The 16,784-nt window shown below is 47.3% G+C and overlaps 1 protein-coding gene across 1 annotated transcript in view; it reads left to right on the top strand.

Annotated features, from left to right (window-relative positions):
• Positions 1–16,784, top strand: part of EMSY (EMSY, BRCA2 interacting transcriptional repressor) — a 54,029-nt gene that overhangs the window by 1,473 nt on the left and 35,772 nt on the right. Inside the window, 9 exon segments of the mRNA XM_018563311.1 lie at positions 1,575–1,674; positions 3,532–3,654; positions 3,881–4,050; positions 6,503–6,655; positions 9,464–9,723; positions 9,835–10,105; positions 11,785–12,036; positions 12,233–12,382; positions 14,041–14,211. Coding sequence (XP_018418813.1) covers positions 1,575–1,674; positions 3,532–3,654; positions 3,881–4,050; positions 6,503–6,655; positions 9,464–9,723; positions 9,835–10,105; positions 11,785–12,036; positions 12,233–12,382; positions 14,041–14,211 — 1,650 coding nt within the window.

The raw sequence follows: 16,784 nt of genomic DNA, 5'->3' as shown, positions 1-16,784 counted from the left end.
ATATATATATATATAAATAAAGTGTACTTCTCTGGCTTTCATTTCTAAATCATAGCAAATAAAAATGCCAGGACAGCATGAAAACCCCCCCAAATGACCCATTTTTGGAAAGTAGACACTTCAAGGTGATCAGACTTTTTTTGGGGGGGGAAATGAAGATACATGCTGGTATTGAGGGGTATAAAACCTGGAGCGTGGTAATAGTGCACAGGATACAATAAATGTACAGGTTATAGACAGAGAATGGAGGGGGTGAAGGGGTTAATGTACAAGTCACATACAGTGGCAGGATGGAGATGAAGGTCTTAATGTATAGATGTGCAGGATAAAGGAGGTGAAAAGGTTAATATACAGGTCAGTGCATAGAGAGAATGGATCTAACATGAGGTGGAGGGGGGCGTTAAAATGGTTTGAAACTTTTTATTCCTGCTGCTGCAGCTTGTTTTTACTCTAGGACGCAATGCATGGAGGACATCTATTCTCTCCCCTGCCTCCAATGTAAGGGGAAGGATGTAAACATTGCCATGTGATAACCAGTCCCAGCGATCACAGGACGCAGAGCTTGTCTGATGGGCTCTGTGTCTAAAGTCGCTGTTCTCTGCTGTTTAATGACCGAGGGAGCAGCGGCCATGGCCCCACGCACACATGCGTTCACAGGAAAAGGGTGTACGGGTACTTCCTCCTGGAAAAATGTGCCATTTTAATACATTGGCCGGTCCACACGTGGTTAATGATGGGTGCTGTGCTCAAGGAGAGGGCCCATGGTGCCTGGCACTGACAGGCTTCCAGGTTGAGTGACTGGTTGTCAGTCAGCACAGTAGACTGAGGACATCTTGTGGCGAAGAAGAGGTACTGTGGGGGACAGCTCAGGATTCAAGCTGCGCTTTACTCCTGCTGAAGTGCCGGTTACACAGGTACACAGGTAAAATCACTCAGCCTCATAGTTCTAGCCGACCTGTGTCAATGAAATTGTCACAGGTCGGCTCAATATATCGGGAAGTGAGCGAACACATACCGGCGCTCGCTCACTTCTCTATCTATCCCTGCAGAGAGCCGTGACTGTCACTCACAGCTCCCTGCAGGGATTCCCGCCTCCCCTGTCCGATCCTCCAGCGCTGACTGGCGGAACGGACGGGGGAGTGGGCGGGTACAGCTGGCTCTGCCTCTTGATAGGCAGAGCCAGCTGTCAGTCACGCAGCTGGGTGGATCTCGACAGTAATGTCGGGATCCATCCCGGCTGTGTGGTCTCAGTATACCGGGAGCTGTAGCTCCCTATATACTGAGCTTTGGGACACGGGAGGACGCTAGTTTGCGTCCTCCCGTTACCCTAAGGAGAACTATTGGGAAAAGCCCTAACCCCATAGTTCTCCTTTTTAAGGTTACGCTGTATTTATTATAGGGGGCCTGAGGCTGGAGTTGGTTTTTCCTGTGTCTTCTCGCAGGGAGCAGGGAGGTGACACAGGAAGCTTCAATGTGGCACAGTTGAGTCTTTTTAATGTGTAAGGCGATGTGATATATACAACATTGATTTATGTTTTGTTTTATTCAGTTGATATTGATTTTTGTTTTGCCAGAGCTGGAGGCGTATGCGGGTGTTATTAGCGCCCTCCGTGCACAGGGCGATCTCAGCAAAGAGAAGAAGGACCTTCTGGGAGAACTCTCCAAAGTCTTGAGGTAGGGTTCCATTACTATTAAAGGGGGTCAAGGAAAATTGTATCATCAGGTGATTTAGAGGCAAAATTAGAAGTGCTTCTATATCAGGATGTCTGTCATGTGGCAAAATGAGTGTGTGGGTGAGAGAGGGGCGGGGGGGGGGGGGGGGGGGGGGGCTTAATGTGCAGCATTCAACCTCTTTAGGACCGCCAGACATACATATAGGTCCTCATCTTGAAGTCTTTGCTGCAGTAGCCATGATCTTGGTATTGTCTTTTTCAGCAGGCGATGCTTGTTAAGTACATGTGAACTGGGTGGCTGCCCAGGACCACTGCAATCAGTGTCTGTATGGAGAGCAGGCCAAGGAATGTCCATTCCCTGATCTGCTTTGTGATTGGTGAAGCAGGGAGCGCTGTTTCAGAACTGCCTGAAGTTGCGGTTGCACAGGTGATCAAGAACAATCCTGTGCTTGATCGTCTGTATTGGAGGGCAGGAGAGACATCAGTGGTCTAATAGACTCCAAATGTCTCCATAAAGAGAACCTGTCGCCTCCAAATGCTACCACATCGGAGCTTGTTAGCCCCTTTGTGATAGCAATAATGTTAAGTGACACCTCCCTGCTATCTACATGCGAATAAATGCGTGGCATAGGGCATGCACGTGTACGTAAATGACGCTTTTGTCAGACATGTTGGCTATCACTGTGAACATTGGAATGAAAGCAATAATTCTGGGACCATAATTCACTGTTAAATCTAAAGTGATGAGCATTAAAAGCTTTTAGAGCATCGCCTACGGTCAATTTTAAGTTCCATAGTTTTTCACCATTGCACGGACGCCCGCAATTTTAACGCTTGACATGTTTGGTATCTATTTACCTGACGTGACCCCGTCTTTTATATTTGACCAACAAAATGATTTTTATATTGTGTTTGTGTGCGTTAAAATTAATTTTATGACTGTCCTGGAAGATTCCTGGAAACAGAGTTATCAGGTAATCAACTCATGTTTCCCCCCCCCTAATAAACAATTGCACAAATAACGTGCAACATTAAAAAGAATGCAGCTACCATTTTTTTATTCTACAGGGCCTCTGCTTTCAGAAAATATCTCATTGTTTGGGGGTTTCAAGTAACTTTCTATCCAAAAATTTGGATTTTAACGTGCTTGCAAAATGAAAAATTGCTCCTGTACTAAGGTGGTTGTAACTGACCCTGCTGGAGGTATAACCTCTCACTTCCTGTCCTGGTGACATTGTTGTCACTGGAAGAGCAGGTGATGGGAAAGTTCCCCATTGGGGGCATAGTAGTAAAAAAGCCTGACTGAGATATAAAGTAGGGATGTACCGATACCAGTGCCGATACTTGGCATTTTCATGAGAACTACCAGGGTTGCAGCGGTTGCAGCTGGGACCGGGCTCTGGCGCTCCACCACTGTCCTGAAATCATTAGTCTGTATTGTTTTAGAAAAACTGTCACATGACAATAAACAATGTTTCAGTACTTGTGTCTGTGAGTACTTGGACAAGTATCAGTACTGGTATCGGTGCATCCCTTTATTTATATTTATACAAAAAAAAAATCATACATTATAACAGAGATGTAGAAATCCCGGGAGCTCCGTGTGCTCCTTACAAATGACAGCTGCCTCCTAATTTTTGAATATTTCTCTAGTCTGGTCTTGGAGCTGGAAAAGTATCTGTACTGAGTGCGGTACTTGGTATCTGAACTTCCCTAGTAAAGGGAAAAGTCCTACTGATGTGTAACAGATCAGTGAAGTATTATATTATCGGGGTTCGTTGTAGCTTTGCATTCTTGTGCTTTTATATTGTCTAATCCTCTTCAAACTGACAGTATAACATTTTATATTTGTCTTTAGTATTTCTACAGAGCGCCACCGCGCCGAAGTGCGAAGAGCAGTGAACGATGAGCGCCTCACCACCATCGCTCACAAGTAAGACTTGGACAAATGGGAAACCTCCATTTATATTCACATTGCTGGGTTTTTGTTTTGCTTTTTACTGTGAATTTATTATATTCATATAATTAGTGAAGCACTGATGCCGCTTTTTTGGTATCGAGTACTGATATTTATCTTTCGGTACTCGCCGATACCATGCTGTTTGGTTGGCTCAACGTTGGTTGGCAGGAAAGCCGGCTTCCCGGTCCATCGGAATGGAGCTGGCTACCCGGCCCCTCGGGAAGCCCAGAGGTGGGTCATTGCCCAGCTTCCTGATTGGCCTGGAAGCCAGCTCCAGGCTGTTTGCCCAGGAAGCTAGATTCCCAGCCAGTCAGCATGGAGTCGGCTTCCGGACCAGTCTGGAAGCTGGGCGGCAGGTCATGACCGTCTTCCGCACCAATCAGCATCAAGCCGGCCAATCAGAAAGCTGGGCGACAAGTAATTTCCCGCTGCCCGGTTTCCTGATTGGCTCCATGTTCCCTTGTGGCACTGCCGGTCTGAGGAAAATCTCCCTCTGAGCGGGAGTTCCGGTATCAGTGAAGGTATCGGAGCATTTGGGCGAGTACGAGTACTCCCACAAATACTGGTATCTGTGCATCCCTAATAATAATTGTAATATATATAACAGTATATTAAATTCTGATCATTTTCTGCACAACAGCTGGAATTTTACCCCCAGATGACTAGATGACAAAGGGGCTGTTGTTACAGGTTAAACCACTACTGTAAACCCCACAAGGGCAGGCACCTTGTGGTGAGCTTGCTTATTGGAGGAGAGAGCAGAGGGATGACCTAAAATAGAATAGAAACCTATCTATTTTCATTACATACCTTATATTAGTCCCAGTGACATCATCACTGGGTCTCTGTGCAATGCAGGCAGATTATGGCTGGGGGTAGGGGCCCGGCAGCATGCTGTGCATGGCTTCCTGCAACCATCACAGCACCCTGCCTCGGTACTCCTCAAGAGCCCTCTGCTCTGATTCAAGCAGTGGGCTGGCTTTTGGGTGGAGGTATGCAAATATTAAAATGGCTTTATAACTCGATGCCAGTCTGGAGTAGTGGGTGCTCCTAAACAGACTGCTTTTCCATGCATACCCTGGGTAACATTCACATGTAATGAAAGAACTAACATCAAATGAATGAAAGGGGCGGGGCCAGGGACAACCAAGTTGGGGAGGAAAGTGCTAGATGATTCTAGATGTCATCCAGCATGAAATTGAGACAGACTTTATTTGAATTGGTGCAGCAAGGTCACAATGTGCAGCGAAATCAGAGTAAAGCTAACCATACAAGAGAAATTACTCGATTTTCCCTATCCTTGCTAAACAGTGTGGATGGAGGAATATCCCTGGCTATTGTATTCAGACAGCTGGCACCTGCAGCTGTCTGAAGGCCTGAATAGTGACTGCGTCTCGCTGCAGTCATTGTTTGGCTGATCATTTTCTACCCAGCAAGAATAGGGGGGGCAGCTGAACTGACTATGGGAGACGCCTCAGCACGGCATCCTAGATTTCCAAAGCGGAAACGCAAGGACACAAACTGACCACGCCAGCATGGATCTGCTTCCTGGTCAGAATAAAAAAGAAACATGGAGAACTGGCAGGATCGCCAGGTATTATTTTTTTTTTCCAGTAACATGCACCTTAAAATCAAAAAGCCAAATGTTGCTTTCCATAACTTAAAGCTTTCTAAAGTGGACCTTGTAAAAAAAAAAAGAAGAAAAGTGGAACTTGTAGTAAAAATCTCAATGTATCTGGATCCCCTCCCTTATACTTAATAGCAGCATGAAAAACCTCTGCAAGATTTGGGATCCTCAGCTTTTGCGGGTAATGACTCGCCGTCCGACTTCCTGATTGGCCAGCTTTCCGACGAATCAGGAAGCCATGACACGCTGCCCGGCTTCCAGATTGGCCGAGAAGTCGGCTCCATGCTCCCGCGTCACGAGTGACGAGAGAGCATGGAGCCGGCTCTCCGGCCAATCAGCGTGTCATGACACGCTGCCCGGCTTCCTGATACCGGATGCTCAAGTATCGGGGTAGGCCTCGGAGCATTTGGGCGAGTACTCGGTGCATCCCTAGTAGCAACCTCTCGAATACCCCGTACAAGAACACTCAGACTGAGTAATGCAGGGCCAGTAGTGGGATGCAATCAGCTGTGCTCCATGCATATATGGTGACAAAGAATATGCTGATTGGAGAGGAAAGCAGAGAGATGTCTCCTGCTGCTCTTTCATTGTTCGTTCAGTAGTCTAAGGGTGGAGAGATGACACCATTGTATTCCTTCCTGCTGTCCCTGCACAGCAGTGCTAAGGTCGAAGTAGCACAAGGAGCCAATCAGTTGTGCTGCAGTGCGAGGGGCATGCTGATAGGAGAGAGCAGAGTGGCAGATGAGCTCATCCATCAGCTGCTTTACCTTTCACTGTCTAGTCACAGACTAGGGGAGGGACAAGACCTGTGAGCGCTACTGAACTGCAGCAGAGAACAATCAGGTTTCGTGCCCTGAAAGACAGGGCCGTGTTGTGTGGCAGAGCTGTATACATCTGAGAATTGGATGGACAAACATACAAATCCTGGCAGGTAAACTGGCACTCGAATATGTATTTTATCTTTTGTATTTAGTGGTTTGCCTTTTATTTAAGATTTCGTGGGATACCATTTATTGGCCAACTAAATAGAATGTATTTTAAGCTTTCCAAGCACGCCGGCCTCTTCTTCAGTTTAGTAGATCCAGTAAATGGTATCGTCCTGAATTCGAACTTTTGTGGATGGCGAATGCGCAACATCACTCTGCTGCTGCCTAATAATGAAATGGTATTGCAGTGGAAATATCAGTTTAGTGGGTGAAGGCCTCAAATGATAACCAGCTTCTGTTGTGCTTCTCTCTGTAGTGGTCGTGTGTTATTCATACACAAGTACAACATCAACTCCCACATCCACCCCAGTCCCCAGTGGAAGTGTGGCCACTGTCAAGTCTCCCCGGCCTGCAAGTCCAGCCTCCAACGTGGTAGTCCTTCCCAGCGGCAGCACAGTCTATGTGAAAAGTAAGTGAAGGCTTGGGTGGGTTTTTGTGGGTAGAATATATGTATGTATGTATGTATGTATGTATGTATGTGTATGTATCTCGGTATCTCTCTCTCACAGAAGTGAGTACACCCCTCACATTATTGTAAATATTTGATGATATTGTTTCATGTGACGACACGGAAGAAATGACACTTTGCTACAATGTAAAGTAGTGAGTGTACAGCTTGTATATCAGTGTACATTTACTGTCCCCTCAAAATAACTCAACACACAGCCATTAATGTCTAAACCGCTGGCAACAAAAGTGAGTACACCCCTAAGTGAAAAATGTCCCAATTGGGCCCAAAGTGTCAATATTTTGTGTGGCCACCATGATTTTCCAGCACTGCCTTAACCCTCTTGGGCATGGAGTTCACCAGAGCTGCACAGGTTGCCACTTGAGTTCTCTTCCAGTCTTCCATGACGACATCAGGGAGCTGGTGGATGTTAGAGACCTTGCGCTCCTCCACCTTCCGTTTGAGGATGCCCCATAGATGCTCAATAGGGTTTAGGTCTGGAGACATGCTTGGCCAGTCCATCACCTTTAGGCCCCATTCACACTGCGCAATTTGCATTTTGCGCGATTTGTCGCGCGATATCGCACAAATGCTTGCATTGAGCAAGCTTGAATCGCGGCTAAATCCGCTCCAAAAAGGGTCCTGCTGTAGCGACGCACGACCCGCGACAGCAGGACCCTTTGCCCCATTGAGAAGCATTGGAGAGCGATATCGCGGGAATTACCGCGCGATAAATCGCTAAGTGTGAACGGGGCCTTACCCTCAGCTTCTTTAGCAAGGCAGTGGTCGCCTTGGAGGTGTATTTGGGGTTGTTATCATGTTGGAATACTGCCCTGCGGCCCCGTCTCTGAAGGGAGGGGGATCATGCTCTGCTTCAGTATGTCACAGTACATGTTGGCATTCATGGTTCCCTCAATGAACTGTAGCTCCCCATTGCCGGCAGCACTCATGCAGCCCCAGACCATGACACTCCCACTACCATGCTTGACTGTAGGCAAGACACACTTGTCTTTGTACTCCTCACCTGGTTGCCGCCACACATGCTTTGCACACATCTGAACCAAATAAGTTTATCTTGGTCTCATCAGACCACAGGACATGGTTCCAGTAATCCATGTCCTTAGTCTGCTAGCGGGCTTTCTTGTGCATCATCTTTAGATGAGGCTTCCTTCTGGGACGACAGCCATGCAGACCAATTTGATGCAGTGTGCGGTGTATGGTCTGAGCACTGACAGGCTGACCCCCTCCCCCCCCTTCAACCTCTGCAGCAATGCTGGCAGCACTTATATGTCTGTTTCCCAAAGAAAACCTCTGGATATGACGCTGAGCACGTGCACTCAACCATGGCGAGGCCTGTTCTGGGTGGAACCTGTCCTGTTGAACCGATGTATGGTCTTGGCCACCGTGCTGCAGCTTAGTTTTAAGGTCTTGGAAATCTTCTTATAGCCTAGGCCAGTGATGGCGAACCTTTTTGAACCCGAGTGCCCAAACTGCGACGCAAAATCAATTTATTTATCTCAAAGTGCCAGCGCTGAAAATAAGTTTAGTATTGTATTGCAGTTTGGGTGCAACGTTCAACATCACTGCCTTAGGCAAAATAGAGAAACCCGCATATTCAAACATTAAGGCCCCAGTCACACTGAGCGACACTCACCTGGGCGGATTTCCGCGTGGCCAGTATAGCGCGTCTGTTCGGGCGACGTTCCAATGACGATTGAGCGACCTTCACCGTCGGGCTGCATGCAAAAATCAAAAAAAATTGCGTGACATCTGCGGGAAAAAGGGTCCTGCAGGGGGCTTGTACAGCTGTCAGGATAGGGGAAGGCTGTGCGGCTCTCACGGGGGATCCGAACGTCCCAGATCGCCTCTGTCGTCGGGCCGGTCACAATCAGACGGCGGCCTCTAAACAGGCAGATTAGACGGCCGCTCGCGGGGGCCTCCAGGGGTCCTAGCGAGGAGGAAGCAGCCGTCTAACCTGCCTGTTTAGAGGCCGCCGCTGCCTGATTGTGACTGGCCCGAATCGCGTACCAAGGTGATCCGGGTCAGTCGGATCTATTTCAATTGGTGGTCCCTGAACCTGGGCTCATGTGCCAGCAGAAAGGGCCCCGCGTGCCATAGGTTCGCCACCACTGGCCTAGGCCGTCTTTATGTAGAGCAACAATTCTTTTTTTCAGATCCTCTCAGAAATACACACTAATATATACACACACAATAAGGCCCCATTCACACCTGTAAGTTTAGGTGCGATTAGGGACTCCTGCATCAGGAACTTGCTTTTTTCCTGCAGCAGGAATTCTTAATCTGGTGTTTAAAAGCGGCAGCTATCGCCTGTTTAAGTTATTGATCAGTTGACTATGTTTTTTCGCCATGGTCCGTGTGTGTGTTGTAAAGTAGTCACCGCTCCAAGCTCGCTCCTGGGATGGACTACAATCTCATGCTTATTTTACTAATTTGTATTGAGATTGTAGTCCACCATGGGAGCGAGCTTGGAGCGGTGACTACTTTACAAAACACACACAGGGACCATAGGGAACAAAAGTAGCCGACCTCCAGAAGGAAGGACAGTGTCGGCAACGATACAGAGATGATTTGAGGATCTACAGCCGAGTGATACACAAATAAGATACATTCTTGTTCATAGTTAAGGTACTTGAATCCATTTTTAAGATTTGACTCCGGAGTTTTCTGTCCCTTTTAATCAGAGCCTGACCACAGTTTGTTTTGATTCATGACATTTTTTTTTTATATGAATTACCATTTCCCCTTCAGGTGTCAACTGCTCAGATGATGACGAGAAGCCTCGCAAACGCCGCCGCACAAACTCCAGCAGCTCGTCCCCCGTGGTCCTGAAAGATGTCCCCAAGCCTACAACGCCGGTCTCGAAAACCATTACAGTTCCGGTCTCCGGGAGCCCCAAAATGAGTAACATCATGCAGAGCATCGCCAACTCCCTGCCACCACATATGTCACCGGTGAAGATCACTTTTACCAAACCCACCACCCAGACCACAAACACCTCTACCCAGAAGGTAAACATCTCCGGCAGTAGCTGGCAGGGCTTCCAGAGTGGAGATACATTATATCAATGGCTAATATACTGTTTTGTTTTTTTTTTCCTTTCTTCCACTTTTTCTTAACAGGTAATAATTGTAACAACATCTCCAAGTTCTACATTCGTCCCAAACATTTTATCGAAGTCCCACAACTACGCTGCGGTCGCTAAATTGGTACCCACATCTGTCATCACGTCAACCACCCAGAAGCCGCCAATGGTCGTTGGCTCTGCCCAGTCCTCCGCCATTAGCAGTACCACCACCAATGCGCCATCCCCTTCTCTGCCTCCAGGGAGTATTGCTGTCACCTCTGTCGTCTCTTCAACACCGTCCCTGGTCATGTCCACAATAGCACAAGGTAAGTAAAACCTATGTAGACAAGAGTTCCACATACTGAGATCTGAGGTTTTTATGTTGATTGTTTTTGATTTCTCAAATGAGCAGCTCAATGAGATCTACAAAATAAAAAAGTAATATTAAAAACAAATACATTAAAATGCTTCCTGGGACTTCTGCATGTGTTTTCCTTTCACCCTTTTTCTCTGCGTTCAGCTCCTCAGACCATCTCACCTCTGCCTTCTATGTGCAGCTCAGATCATCTCACCTGTCAACTCTGTATACAACTCTTTAGATCTTCTCATCCATCTCCTCTGTGCGCAGCTTCTCAGACTTTTCACCCCCTTTTCATTCCCTTTTCATTCCCTTTTCACTGAGCACATTTGCTCTGGCTACTCATTCTTCACCTCTCCTTGTCGGCTCTAAAGCCTACTACTGCTCTCTTCTGTGTGCTGAACCTCTCACTCATCTGTGTACTGCTCCTCAGACCTTTCAGCCATCTGTGAGCAATTTCTTTGGCCTCTCATCTGCTCTGTGTGTAGCGTCCTAGACCTCTCACCCCTGTCCTTTTTTGTGTACATGCCTTGATACCATTCATCACTCTTCTGCATGCTTGGATTATACTATAGGGGTGCACCGATTACTAGTATCAGTGTCAATACCTAGTATTTGGGTGAGTACTCGTACTCGTCCAAATGCTTCGATACTTACCTCCGATACCAGAACTTCCCCCTCTGACCGGCAGTGCCAAGGGATCAAGGAGCCGGCTGCCTTTCCAATCACGAAGCCGGGCGGTGGGTTATGAGCCTCCTCCCGGCTTCCTGATTGTTTAGGAAGCCAGGCTGCTTACCAACAAGTGCAGCTGGCTTCTTAGCCAATCAGGAAGCCGGGTGGCACGTCATGACCCGCGTCCCGCCTTCCTGATTGGTCAGGAAGCCACGCTGCCTAGAAACAAGTAAAGCCAGCTTCCTATCCAATCAGGGAGGCAGGTCATGACGTGCCGCCCTGCTTCCTGGTTGGCTAGGAAGCCGGCTTCACTTGTTGCTAGGCAGCCTGGCTTCCTATCCAATCGGGAAGCCAGACGGCACCTCATGACTCGCCGCCCGGATTCCTGATTATCCAGGCAGCTTCTGAAGCCAGTGTTCTTTCGCTTGAACACTGGCTTCACAGGCAATCGGGAAGCCGGGCGATGGGTCATGATCCGCCTCCCGACTTCCTGATAATTGGGGCTCAAGGCACCAGGATCGTTATCGGCGAGTACCGAAAAACAAATATCAGTACTCGATCCTGAAAAACTGGTATCGGTGCATCCCTATTATACTTACTCAGTAAGGCCGACCGTTACAGGCATGACTCCCAGAGGCAAGTTGGGATTTGTAGTTAAAGCACAGCTGGAGGGCTGCCGTTGCCCACCCCTGTTCGAGAAGAAGGTGTTAGTTCCGGGATAGGAAGCACTTCTGCAGCCCTGCACCAAATGACCTGCCTGTTCGAGCTGTGAGGTGTCATGGCCGCCTTGACAGGTGCTCATTTAAACATTAATTCTTTTCACTGATGTAATAATATAGTTTAACTGCCATAAACTTATTTGTCCTGGTGCCAAAGCATGGACTAAAGTTCACTTAATAACCAAGGTAGGCATAAATGCCGTCGCGTTTCTTTGGAGTTAATTTTTGTTGACCGTCCTTTTATCGTTTTATCCAGGTGGCTCGACATCCATGGTGAAAGTGCCCTCCAATAGACTACCTTCCCCTAAGAGTTTGATCACTTCCCCTGGCCAGATCCTGGCACAGTTCCCGAAGCATTACCAGCAGTCGCTCAAACATCATATCCATCAAATACCGCCACAAGCTTCTCCGCTGTCGCAGCCGTCTACTATTACCCATCCAGCTCCCACTCCACCTCCTCAGATTCCACCGGGGATCAAGCCCACTATACAGATAAAGCAGGAATCTGGTGAGTACACGTCATGTGCATTAAATGGCAACAGTCCGGAGTTCTTTTGTGGATGTGGATGCTCACTGCCAAATTTTGCAGCAATTAATATGCAGCGTTAATAATTCTGACGAATTTTGCATAAGAGTGTTGAATATCATTTTTTTCTTTTTTTTTTCTTTTTTCTTTTTTTATTTAGCTTTTTCCTGTTTTGCAGGTGTTAAAATCATCACACAGCAAGTTCAGCCCAGTAAGATCCTACCCAAACCAGTGTCCGCCGCCCTGACTAGTGGCAGCAATACCCCCATCATGGTCGTCAGCAGTAATGGGGCCATAATGACAACTAAACTCGTCACCACCCCAAGCGGTAAGAGTTCTGTGTGACTATCCTGCATTTCTAGCACAGGCACAAGGATTAGGTGCTGGATATCAGAATTCACATCAGTCATCACTGCGTATATATGGGAAGTGTTGAGAGATATTGTTCCCATACAGTTAATTCTGTGCAAATAAACATGGAAGCCACACCTTTTAAGTGTGGTCCCTAACTGTAAACTATCTAGTTGTTGCTGCTGTATCATAAGGAAAGGGCTGCCTCCAGGTGAGCATGCTTCCTTTTTGTGCATGGCTACATATTCACCATAGTCAGATACTTGGATAGTTTTGGGTTAGGGAATGCACTTATCAGAGGTGCCTTGACATGGAAGAGTAGTACCAGCATGTATTTGCAAATGTATGCAACATAATTTTCTGTTATTAAAGGAGAACTATGGGGTCAGTGCTTTTCCCCATAGTTCTCCTTAGGGTAACGGGATGACACAAACCAGCGTCCTCCCGTCACCCTAGGCTCAGTATACAGCTCGCGGTATACTGAGACGCCGGAGCGGATCCCGACATCGATGCCGAAATCCGCCCAGCTGCGTGAGTGACAGCTGGCTCTGCCTATCTAGAGGCAGAGCCAGCTGTACACGCCTCCTCCCCCGTCCGTTCTGCCAGTTGGCGCTGGCGGATCGGTGCGGGGAGGGTGTCTCCTTTAATGGGAGTAGCTGACACTTTTTTTTTTTTTTGACTGTTTGTGTTTTTATTTATGTATATATATTAGGGATGCACCGATACCGGTTTCTTGGTATCGAGTACGCGTACCGGTATTTTCTTTTCCGCTGCCGTGTGCCCAGATTATCAGGAAGTCAGGCGGCATTGCCTTTGAAGCTGGTGTTCTAGCGAAAAAACAGGAAGGAACAATCAGGAAGCTGGGCGGCGAGTCATGACGTGCCACCCAGCTTCCTGATTGGTCAGGAAGCCAGGCTGTTACCAACAAGTGAAGCCGGGTTCCTAGCCAATCAGGAAACCGGGCGGCACTTCATGACCCACCTCCTGGCTTCTCGATTGGCTAGGAAGCCGGCTACATTTGTTCATAGGCAGCCTGGCTTCCTGACCAATCAGGAAACCGGAGGGCACATCATGACCCGCTGCCCGGCTTCCTGATTGGTCAGGAAGCCAGGCAGTCTCAGGAAGTGAAGCCGGTGTTCTTTCGCTAGCAGACCGGCTTCACAGGCAATTAGTAAGGCGGGCGACGGGTCATGAACAGCTACCCAGCTTTCTGATAATTGGGGCACACGGCACCGGTATCTGTACTCTGTATCGGTGAGTACAGGAAAAAAAATATCGGTACTCCTATTTGATACTCTTAAAACGGTATCGGTGCATCCCTAATGTAAACTGTTGGCGCTATACAATTGTATTGGAAAGGATGCCGGCTCTATGCTCCCTCGGCACTGCCGGTCAGAGGGAGATATCCTACTGACTGGAAGTTCTGGTAATGGAGGTAAGTATCGGAGCATTTGGCGAGTACGAGTCCTCGCCCAAATACTATGTATCGACATCGGTGCATTATATATAGATATAGATCTATCTAGATAGATAGATATATATAATGTGTGTATATATTTTCATCAAAATTTAAATATTGCATCTTTTAAACTTTCTATGCTTTTGCAATAATCCCTCCTTTTTGTTGTTCCTTAGGGACCCAAGCCACATACACACGGCCAGCTCTCAGCTCTGCACTCAGTGCTCGTATGGCGGCTACTCCCGGGGCCACCTATGTAAAGACAACCAGCGGAAGTATCATCACTGTTGTGCCAAAGTCTCTGGCAACACTGGGAGGGAAAATCATCACCAGCAACATTGTATCTGGTGAGTGTCATATAGGAAAGCCAACTCGGTAGTGATGGGCAGAAGAAACCGCTCGCTGATTATACCTGTTGCCTGTCTTTTTGCTCTTCCACAACCGTGTCGGTCTGTAATCTCACAGCACCACCTGCTGGATATAGAGCGCTCTGCATTCAGACTCAAGACAAAGGGAACAGTTTATAAAACCTGGAGGAAAGAAACCTGGAACAATAGTGCAGTTGTTGGCTGTAGCTGCCAAATAAATTCTTTGTTCTGAAAGATGAAGCCTGATTGGACGTTATGGGCAACAACTGCACATTATCAGCCCTTGTGGGCACAGTATTATTTCTAGGGTATATATTTCCTGCCAATAGGCAGATAGCCACAGAGAAGAATTGCTTCTCCCCTTGCACCAGGCATTTACTTTCCAGTCTGGGTTTAATGTCTGCTAGAGACTTAAGATTTATTTTCTTTTTCGCTAAATTAGGTTTTTAAATTCGTTTTTTTTTGCTTTTATCTGAAGAGTCCCTGGTACCACCGCAGAGTTTTAAAACTAGTACATAACGGCACAGTGTAATAAATCGACTTACTATTCATCATAGTTACATTTCCAACAGGGGGAAAAAAATTCCTTCCTGATCCCATAAGGCAATCGGATATTCCCTGGATCAACAATCTCTGATGATTAGATCAATAATCTCCGATGATTAGATCAATAATCTCTGATGCCACAATCTCATCCCTTTTTTGGTTTTTAAAAAAAAAGTGTTTGCAGACACACTCTAAAGAACCAAAAAATGACACTTCCTGGAAGTATTGAAATATGCCCACTCCTCCTTCTCCATTCCCGATCTTTGTTAAGGATTGCCTTAAGGCCACTGCTGCTGCATGATCGGGAGTGGGCTGAATCGATCAGTTGTCGGTTTAACATGCAAAGCCCACGTTCCCCATCTGTGTGCTGTTTCTGCCTGCAGACCGGCACTGCTCTTTTTGTGAATTCAGCCAAGCGCATCTTCTCACTGAAAATACACCAACAAAATGATAAGCGCACTTAGGGAGGTTCAAGTTGGATGTTGCTAATGTTATAAAATCCCAGCAGTGTTTTTAAAGAGCTTTGCCCTACTTGAAAGGAAGGGTCATAAGGGGCAATAGAAGATGACAAAAAAATAAGTAAAAGAACCTTTTGTGATGTTTAATGGGGGGAAAGCAAGAGGACAGGTTCTCTTTAAAGCAGAACTCTGGGCCAAACTGTTCTTAACCCTTTCAATGGGGCTACCCCCACACTGCAAAAGTTAAGTGCTCGTTTTTGTCCAGGGGCTAAAATAAAAAAGTTATACTCGCCTTATACTCGGAGTCGGTTTGCTCTTAGACTGGTCCCTGGAGCCTCTCTTCCCCCTCCGCTGCAGCGATATTAAGGCCCTGTGAGTCATCATGGTCTATACATAGGATATAGGACGTTAGGACACCGAGGGACATTCCATTGCTGCAGGTTGGAGGGAGTGCTGTAACAGCGGGCCAGATCCACGATTCGGGTGCAAGGGTAAAGAACTGTTTTGCCCCGAGTTATGCTTTAAAGTCCTGAAAATACTGACCCTACCTCCGGTGTTCTCTCCGGCGAACCTACCCACTCCCTGATATAGAGCCAGACCTCTCCTGAGTAAATGTCATTTAGCCCACTTCCTGTGAGTCCATTGTTGAGCTTTAACACTTTCTCTGACAGGTTTTAGGATTGGAACCGACCCTATCTCTTCATTCACATACTATATGTCGCTGAGGGAGAGGCAGAAGTTACCAACCCAATGCTGTAGCACTGAAAAATCACTTCTTAGCTGCAAATCGCCAGTGACTACAGCAATTTATGTTCCTAGCTGCAAGTTATTGTTAATCACTGGTAGTAGCGTTTTGTAGGAGCCATTAATCACTGCTACAAAGTCACCCATCTGGGCCTCAATGTAGACACCAAGCGGGTTTAAGTAGCATCTATAATGCAGAACTCTGGGGAAAATTATTCTTAACCGTTGCAGCGGGACAACCTCGGCACTGCAAGCGTTAAGTGCTCGTTTTGGTCTAGGTAGGAAAATAATGTTATACTCGCCTGATCTTCGGAGCTGGCCAGTTGTGACAGTGCTCCCTCCAGCCTGTCTCCTCTTCCGCAGCAATGGAGTGTCCCTCAGCATTGTCCTATACATAGTATACAAGATGTGACGACTCCGGGACCTTAGACCGCTGCAGTGGAGGAGAAGAGAGGCTCCGGGGACCGGTCTAAGAACAAGCCAGCTCTGTGGATCAGGAGACTATAACTGTTATTTTCCCTGTAGACCAAAACGAGTACTTAACCCTTGTACTGCGGGGATGGCCTACTGCAAAAGCTAGGAAGACATTTCCCGCAGTTCTTCTTTAACCTCTTGCTGTTCGCCCGCTAAGGAAAAACGGACGGACGGCGGACACGCATCAGCGGGTTGCCGTCTCCAGATGGCATTTTTTTCCTGCTTGCGCGCGCCCCCCTAGCGCGCATGCACGGGCAGGAAAGACCCGCTCGTTTTTACAGCCGCCGATCAGTTGTATGGCGCAATTTCGTCTCCCGCCCCCCCTAGAGT

The sequence above is a fragment of the Nanorana parkeri genome, unplaced genomic scaffold, assembly GCF_000935625.1.
Source record: "Nanorana parkeri isolate BGI_ZX_2015 unplaced genomic scaffold, ASM93562v1 scaffold652, whole genome shotgun sequence".
Taxonomy (NCBI): Eukaryota; Metazoa; Chordata; class Amphibia; order Anura; family Dicroglossidae; genus Nanorana; species Nanorana parkeri.
The sequence above is the reverse complement of the archived record's forward strand: the minus strand, read 5'-3'. Positions and strand labels throughout refer to the sequence as shown.